The sequence below is a fragment of the Elephantulus edwardii genome, unplaced genomic scaffold (genome assembly GCF_000299155.1).
Source record: "Elephantulus edwardii isolate Elephantulus edwardi_28Jun2011 unplaced genomic scaffold, EleEdw1.0 scaffold00174, whole genome shotgun sequence".
In the NCBI taxonomy this organism is placed as follows: domain Eukaryota; kingdom Metazoa; phylum Chordata; class Mammalia; order Macroscelidea; family Macroscelididae; genus Elephantulus; species Elephantulus edwardii.
In genome coordinates this window covers 4,509,136-4,518,025 of record NW_006399924.1, presented here as the reverse complement: position 1 = coordinate 4,518,025, position 8,890 = coordinate 4,509,136, and the positions used below count along the sequence as shown (strand labels likewise).

The 8,890-nt window shown below is 42.6% G+C and overlaps 1 protein-coding gene across 1 annotated transcript in view; it reads left to right on the top strand.

Annotated features, from left to right (window-relative positions):
• Positions 1–3,376: 3,376 nt before the first annotated feature.
• Positions 3,377–8,890, top strand: part of LRIG2 (leucine-rich repeats and immunoglobulin-like domains 2) — a 59,156-nt gene continuing 53,642 nt past the window's right edge. Inside the window, exon 1 of the mRNA XM_006895706.1 lies at positions 3,377–3,670. Coding sequence (XP_006895768.1) covers positions 3,432–3,670 — 239 coding nt within the window. The 5' untranslated portion in view covers positions 3,377–3,431. The remainder of the gene's footprint in view (positions 3,671–8,890) is intronic.

The window sequence follows — 8,890 nt, the reverse complement described above, 5'->3', positions numbered from 1 at the left end:
CCAAGGACTGGTCTCTCCTGGCATGCCCAAAGTATGTGAGATGGAGCTTCGAAATCTTTGCCTCACAGGAGCAGCTTGGTTCCATCTTCTCCAGAACAGATCTATTGGTTCTCTTTGTAGTCAATGGTATGTTCAATATTCTTCTCGCACATCACAACTCAAATCAATACCTCTTCTGTCATCTTTAGTCAGTGTCCAGCTCTCTGATGCATAACAAGTAATTGTGAAGACCATGCCCTGGATCAGGCACACCTTAGTTTTCAGACTGACATTATTGCTCTTCAGGACTCTGGAGAGGTCCCTGACAAATTTGCCCAGTGCAATTCGTCTTTTTATTTCCTTGCTTGCTGGTGCCAAAAGTGTTGATTGTGGAACCAAGCAAATTGCAATTGTTAACAATTTCAATCTATTCTCCATCTATCATGATGCTGCTTATTGGCCCAGTGGTGAGAATCTTTGTTTTTTTGATGTTGAGCTTCAATCTATATTGAAGGCTGCAGTTCTTGACCTTCTGCAGCAAATATCTCAGGTCCTCTTCAGTTTTAGCAAGCAAGACTGTATCATCTGCATAATGAAGGCTGTTGATCAGTTTTCCTGCATTCCTGATGCTACATTCCTCCTCATAAAGTCCAGCCTCCTGGATGATCTGTTCCACATATAGATTGAAAAGGTATTGAGACAGGACATCTCAGACATATACCTTTACTGATTTTGAACATGCTGGGTTTCCTTGCTGTTTTGATGACTGCTTCCTGGTCCAAGTATGGGCTTTGCATTAGCACAATTAAGTGTTCTGGGATTCCCGTTCTTTTCAAAGTTAGCAATAATTTGTTGTAATCTACACAGTCTTTGTATGTCTTTGTATGGTTAATGAAACATAGATAGACATTCTTCTGGTACTCTCTGCTTTCATCTAAGATCCACCTGACATTGGCTATAAAGTCTCTAGTGCCGGGGCCTCTTCTAAACCCAGCTTGTACATCTGGCAGTTCTGTGTTCATGCACTGTTCCAACTGTTTTTGGACAATCTTTAGCAGGATCTTGCTTGTGTGTAATATTAGTGATATGGTTTGGTAATTTTCACACTCCGCTGAATCATTTTTATTTTTTTTGGGAAAGTGAATAAATATAGAAATCTAACCTTTCTCCAGTGCCTCTGCTTTCAAGTCAGCTTTTCCTTTGTTGATGTCTTGATACCCTTTTTAATCATCTTGCTCTTTAGAGTGTGACGCCTAGCACAGTATTCTCCAAACTTGGAACTTTGGTGCTCCAGTTCCTCACTGTTGCACTCTACAAGAAAGATGTGTTGTCCTCTCCCACTAAGATTTATCACCTCAGAAACCTGGTAGAGGTCATCAAGAAAGCAATTCTGCCAAAACAGGGGAAAAGCATTTTTGTCTTATAGACATAACCTGACGCTTCATTCCCATCTGCACTTATATTTTAATTTTATTAGTTTGCACAAAATAATTAATATACATTGTTGCATTCATGTACATTGTACTTTGTGTGTTTCATACACTCATTCATGTACATTGTATTATATATAATTAATTACTATCTATGCTTTTTTTAAAATAACATTTTAATTTTATACTGGTTTACTTACCAAGTTTGTATACATTGTTTTTCACACTGGATCTTTCCCATTTCCTTTACTTTCCCCTCCTTCTCCCCAAATTGTGACATCCTATAATTAATCCCCCAATGTTGCACCCCTCCCCATCCTCACCCTTCTTCTCCACCGTCGCCACCTCTTGGATCCTCATATGTGATTGTAAAATGGTACAACCACCTGGAAGACAGTTTGGCATTTCCTCAGAAAGCTGAACATAGAAATTCCATATGACCCAGCTATTCTACTGCTTGGAATATACCCCAAGAGAATGAAAACTGAGGCACAAATGGAGAATTGTACACCAGTGTTTCTAGCTGCGTTATTCACCATCGCAAGAATATGGAAAGAGCTCAAGGGTCCAACCTCAATCGAATGGATTGAGAAACTGTGGCACATTCACACGAAGGAATACTATGCAGCATGCAGGAGCAGTGATTCACTACCTAACTTGAGAGGGACTGGAGAGCATTACGCTGAGTGAACAAACTCAGTCCCATAAGGACAAATACTGTATAAGACCCATCTGGATTTACTGCAGCAGGCTTGGCAGCATGCTATGCTGGTCTCTGCTAACTGAAAGGTTGGAGGTTTGAGCACACGAGCCATTGGTCGAGAGAAAGTTAAGGCAGTCAGCTCCTATTGTTAATATTTACAGCATTAGAGGATAGCTATGACTCAGAATCGACTCAACAGCTGTGAGGTGGATTTTTTGTTTGTTTTGTTTTTTAAAACTATAACATGAGCAGGTGTATAAACCAAATCCAAACCCACTGCCATTGACTCATAGTGACCCTACCAGATAAAGTCCAACTGCCCAGTATCCCAAGGCTATAAATCTTCAGAAAGCACAGGTGTCATCTTAATCCTGACAGTAGATTTGTAGAATTCTGGTGGCCTAGTGGTAAGAACCTGCGTTGCAATCTCAGTTGAAAGTGGTTCGAATCCGCCAGCTGTTCAAGCGAGTGAAGGATGGGCACTCTCCTCCCATGGGATTAACTGTTTCTGAAAACCGGCTGGAGGGTCAGCTATGGTTCGGTTCCGACTCGATGGTACTCAACCACAAACAATAGTTGATTTATAAGGTTGACCTATGCATAAGTGTAAATAAATAAGGCAGCAGGCCATCAAAAGATCATCTGTTGTTAGGAGAGTGGGCGTTGCCCCCTATTTGCGGGGCTGCTAAAGCACCAGAGAAGCAGCAGGGGGCAGAAGCGGCCCCCGCTCGGCTCTGGAGCCTGACTTGGCAGAAGGCAGGATGGAAGCGCCGCTTTCCATTATCATCTTCCACTAGGAAGGGAATTGTTTACCGTTCTCCTTCCCTTGGAGTTGAGGGACGAGAGATCTTTTCTTACTACCACAGCAGTCCAGACTTGAGACTCATAGCGATGGCCTTACGGCTCCTCTTAAAGAAACGTGTACCTTCCAGGGGAGAAAAGGTAGCGTTTTCCCAAAGGAATACCCCCAAACACAGGACCCCTTAAGGTCCTCTTTAAGGAGTTCGGCTCTCTTCAGTCCCGCCCCCTCGCTAAACCCCACCCTGACGCAAACTCTTTCTATAACAAGGATTGGTTGGCTTTTGTGCGTGGAGACGTTGCGTTGCGGGGCGGGTCGAAGACGGGTGTCCGAAGGGCCCTCTGAGTTGCTGCTCCCTGGCCGCCGCCCCCGCCGCTTTACCTCATCCGCCCCTCCCCTGCCTTTAGAGGGTACAGGCGACAGCCAGCCTTCTGGTGGTCGCGCCGGCGTCCAACAGCTCCGCCAAGCCACCCCTTCTAGCTGGCCCCTTTTCACGGCCCAGTGCAGGTTGGGGGGGAAAATGGCGCCGGCGCCCCAAGGCGTTCGGGAGGAGCCGCTGCTAGGGTCTCGCCCTGGACCACTTCTCCGGCTCCTGTTCGTCGCCCAAGCCCTTCTGCTCCTGCTGCCGGCCACCCGGGCTGGCCTGTGTCCCGAGCCCTGCTCCTGCCGCCTCCCTCTGCTGGACTGCAGCCGCAGGAAATTGCCCGCGCCGAGCTGGAGGGCGCTGTCGGGCCCGCTGCCCCCAGACACCTTCAGCCTGTGAGTGAGAGGGGCCAGGAGGGGGGGACCAAAGGAAAAGAGAGATCCGATTCCAAGGGGGACAGGCCCTGGTTAGAGAGGGCGGCGGTCGGGAACTTAATTTATGAATGGAAATGCTATGACTGAGCTTGGAAAAGCCGGTGCGACGGTTTCTGGGGACTTGCATGCAGGGTTCACAGGCTTGGGGCCAGGGAATCGGTGTTCTCAGGACGAGGGAGGAGCTGGGGTGAGGATGTTATTGGAGATTCTAGTTCTGTCCCCCGAGGTTGATTCTTTGGTTGGGAGGCAGGCGAGCCCGGACCTGGGCTTCTCGCTTACTTTTTGGGCTGCGTCGTTTGGCGCATGTTGCAGCTTGAGGGGTCCCCAGACACGTGATTTTGTAACTGCTGCCCCTAAAGACATAAATCCCTTTACTCAACTTCATACTTGTGCTGCTACAGATTTGATACTCTTGGTGGTGGTGATGGCTGCCGTGGAGCGCTTCTTTAAGTGACAGTAGAGCTGCCCCGCATTGAGTTTTCATGGCTTAAGAGGGTTGAAAACAAGATCTTGTGTCCGTTTGTGTCCCTATTAGGTAGCATTCTTGATTTAATTTGGAATTAGCCCTAAGAAGGGTGAGGGAATATTCTCTCCACAATTAGGTGATGCTTCAGTTATTCTCCTTTGCACAAAGAGTTGCGGAGAACTAAAAATCGGTGCTCTTCGTTTACGGATGACCATCTGGTTATAGTAGTTGAGTGAGTTTTCCTGTAGCTCCCCCGCTGAATGTTCATCTCCAGAGGCCTGTATTAGACGGTGGCACCTGAAGAATGCATTAGCCTGCGTTGGCCTGGTAGCGTTAGGAACAACAGTCATTGTCCCGTACTGCAATTATGGGCATCTTAATTCAACCAGTAACATACAGTTACTTCGCCGCCGCTTACTGAGCAGCATATTTATTAGTTAATAAGCTTCTACTAGAGTTGTCTTATACCAAAGAAAAATAGCTTGAGGTGCAATTAAAATATGAAGGACTATTTGGATTTTCATTGGAAATAGGCTACTACTGGACAGGTAGAACCCCTTCCTGTTAATTGAATTTAGTATGTGTATGCTTCTCAGTACGGACAGGAAAGAAAACGACCTTATTTATTCATTGAGAAAATGAAGATAATTAGAAAACAAAAAAGTGTTGCAATATAAGCATAGAACTGCAGTATAATAAGATGGTTTTTTTTTGTCTTTTCATGATAGTAACACCTGTAGCTAATTCTAGTTTTATCTACTCAAATGAAATGTAAAAGTTTATGTCCGCGTGCAGCATAATCTGAATTAAACCTAGCACATCATCCCTGTTCTGTATGTAACAAGGACTTTTTCTAAGAAATTCCTAGAACAGCTGCCTGATTATGACAGAATAAATCTAGTGCAGGTTTGAAAACATTTTGTTGTCATTTAGTTGTTTTTGAAATAAATTTACCCTAATTTTTAAAATATTTCATTAATAGATAAATAATAATTAGAAATAATTTTATTTAAGATATCTTTTGTGGTCAGATTTGATTGTTGTTTAATCAGGAAAAATTGCCCAAAGCCAGATGATATTAAAAAACAAAAAATTTCAGTGTCCTATAATGAAATTGACATTTTTCATTGAATTGAAATGCTGTGGAGAGCATTTCACTTGTTCTCTTTTGAAAATGTAATTGGATGGAAGTCTTACATTAGCAGATGAACACTTGGAACATTACAAGATAGGATTTTGCAGTGGTAAATTGACAAGTGTGACATTCCTTAGCAGTTATAAATCCACCATATATGCTTGGGTTTCTTTATACAGTTTTAAGTTTTTAAAATATATGATGCTGTTCCTAGTGAGGAATACAAACTGTGGTCATCAAAAAGATTAAAGACAAAATTCTTTAATTCTGTGTCAGAGATTGTGAGGATGGCACAATATAGGACAGGGTTCAGATCTGTTGTTCATAGAGTGGATATGGGTTGTGCTCAACAACAATAGCAACAACACAACACAGATATAATCTATTCTTTTCTGTATCAGAAACTTTTAGATTTGATTTGATAATTTAAAATTTGACTGACTTCTCCATAGGTAGATGCAGTATTTTATATTACTTTATGCTAGATTTCTCCTACTTGTATGCACACACACACAAATTGAGGGGCCAGATATATTACTTTCTTGTCTCTAAGAAAGGGTGTTAGAATCTTTGTCCCTTGATTATTATAATGGTTTCATTTATGATTTTACCAACAAATTAGGACAGTTGCAAGATCCTTGACTGCTAAGGAAAAGTTTGGAGGTTTGAGTCTGCCCAGAAACATCTCGAAAGAAAGGCCTAAAGATCTGCTTTAGGAAAATAATCTGTTGAAAACTGTGGAGTGCAGTTCTAGTCTGACAGGGTACTAAATTAGGAGCTTCTTGACAACAACTGGGTTTGGGTGGGATTTTTTTTTTCTTCTCGTGATACCATGAGAATTGGAGGTCAACTAATTGGCCAGCTGACTGGAAGAGATCCATATTTATTTGCATTCCAAAAAAATGTGACCCAGCAAAATGTGGAAATTATTAAACAATGTCACTGATATCACACACAAGCCAAATCCTACTGAAGATGATCCAGAAACAGCTGGAACAGTACATTGACAGAGAACTACCAGAAATACAAGCTGGGTTTAGAAGAGATTGTGACACTAGAGACTTATTGCCAGTGTCACATAGATCTTGGCAGAAAGCAAAGAGTACCAGAAGAATGTGTATATGTGTTTCATTGATTATGCACAGTCATTTGACTGTGTGGATCACAACGGATTGTGGCTAGCCTTGAGGAAAATGAGAATCTCAGAACTCTTGATTGTGCTGATGTGAAACCTGTACTTGGAACAGGAAGCAGTCCTCAGAACAGAGCAAGGAAAGACCGCATTGCTCAAACTCAGGAAAGGAATGCATCAGGGATGCATCCTGTCCCCATACCTTTTCAATCTATATGCAGAACAGATCATTCGGAAAGCAGGGCTTTTTGAGGAGAAATGTCGCCTTAAGATTGGAGGAAGACTCATCAACAACCTACTTTATAGAGATCATACAACCTTGCTTGCTGAAACTGAAAAAAGACCTGAAGTGCTTGCTGCAGAAGGCCAAGGGCTGTAATATCCAGTCTTCAATATGGATTGAAGCTCAACATCATGAAGCCAAAGATTCTCACTACTGAGCCAATTGGCAGCACCATAATAGATGAAGAGATTAAAGTTAACAGTTATAGCTTGCTTAGCTCCACAGTCAACACTTTTGGCACCAGCAGTCAAGAAATAAAAAATCAATTGCATTGAGAAAATCTGTTATCAAGGACCGCTCTAGAGTGCTGAAAAGCAGTGATGTCAGTGTAGAGACTAAGGTGCACCTAATACAGGCTATAGTCTTCACAGTTACTTTCAGAGAGTTGGAAAAATGACTAAGGATAACAGAAGAATTGATGCCTTTGAATTGAGGTGTTGGAGAAGAGTCTTGAAAATAACCATGGAGCACCAAGAAGACAAATAGGTCTGTCTTGGAGAGGGTGAAACCAAGTTTTTCTTTGGAGGCTAGTATTTTGAAGCTCTCTCTTTCATACTCTGGGCATGTGACCAGGAGAAGACCAGTCATTGGAGAAGGACTTCATACTCAGAAGGGTGGAGGGACAGCCCAGGAGAGGAAGACCCTGGACGAAATGGATTGATAATGGGCAATAAGGGATAGTGTGTTGATATTAGTGAGACTGACTCAGGACAGGGCAGGCTTCAGAGCTGCTGTACATAGGGTAACTATGGGTTGTAGGCAACTCGATGTCACATAACCACAGCATGAGAATTTAAATGAGCTTGAGGGAAAAAGGTGATGTGGCAGAGAAGTTAATTTAAGGACTGTTTAGATTTATGCCCATACCTCCTCCCCCATTAGCTCTTTCAACCTTGTGTTACATGTAGAGAATAAAGGTTTTGCAGAAAACTGCAAGAAATGGATACATTTTTATATAACCCAGATAATCAATCTTTCAGGGAAGTAAGAAACAGAAATCTACCTTAATTGCTTTAAATCACAAGGTGGTGAACTGAAAATGCCACCTTTTTTTTCAGAGGTGCAGATTAGGTTTCCTTTCTCCTATTTTGTTATTTTGTCTGCATTTCAGCTGTTAATAACTATCTTTCCTGCATCTTACTTCCATTTTAAAGGTCTGGTGGCCTACTCTGTAAGGAGTTGTGCTACCAAATAAAAAACGGTCAGTTCAAAACTGCCAGCTGCTCTCCAGGAGGAAGATGGACAGTCTCTTTCTGTGTGATTTATAGCCTCTGAAACCCCTCTGAGGGTCAGCTTTGAGTTGATTTCAACTGGATGGCAATGAGTAGTTGTCCTTCCATTTTGTTTCTAAGATATTTTTCATGATCCTTCTCATCAGGAAATGAAATTGGCTATGGGACTAACTAAGCTTGTAGAATGTTTAGAAGCCTGGTTTCCTCTTCTTAGTGGTCAAGCCCCACATAGGACTGAAGAGAAAACTTTTTATGTTTTGACCAGTATCACTCCTTTCAGGCCTACACTTGAGAGTGTAGAAGTGCCATGCTTGTTCCTGGAAATAGTCCTCACTCCTTGCTTCTCTTCAGGGTTTCCATCAACAACCATTATCTAATGTGATACTGTTAGCAACAGATGTATGTTTATACCTTTTCTTTTTGTTTACATTAGTGTTCACAAGAGGCTCAGGACTTTTCTCGTTATTACCCTTTCTCCAGAGGCAAATTCTTCCTCACCTCCATTTTCCAAGCTGCTTCCCCTGCTCTCCCCCTTTTTGACTTTCATTTTGTTCTTGGTAGATGTTGTCATAAACATCACGATGGCAGGGCTGTTTTGCTCTTGTTGTAGATGAACAGCCCCTAGGTATGTTGTTACTGTTATTGTTATGTGTCATCAAGTTGACTAAAACTCATAGTGACAAGTCATCCACAACTCAGAGTGACCCTGTGAATGTCTAGAGCCCATGTCAATGGCTCTGACCTTTGCCATATCCTGAACCAACCTTACCACCTCTCACACACCTAACCTCATTGCCACAGTCACTATATCAGTCTGTCTTATCCAGGGTCTTCCTCTCTTGCACTGACCTACCCTTCCAAGCTGCTCCTGACAATATGCCCAAAAGATGTGAAATGGAGTTTCACTATCTTTGCTTCTAAGGAGCGTCCTGG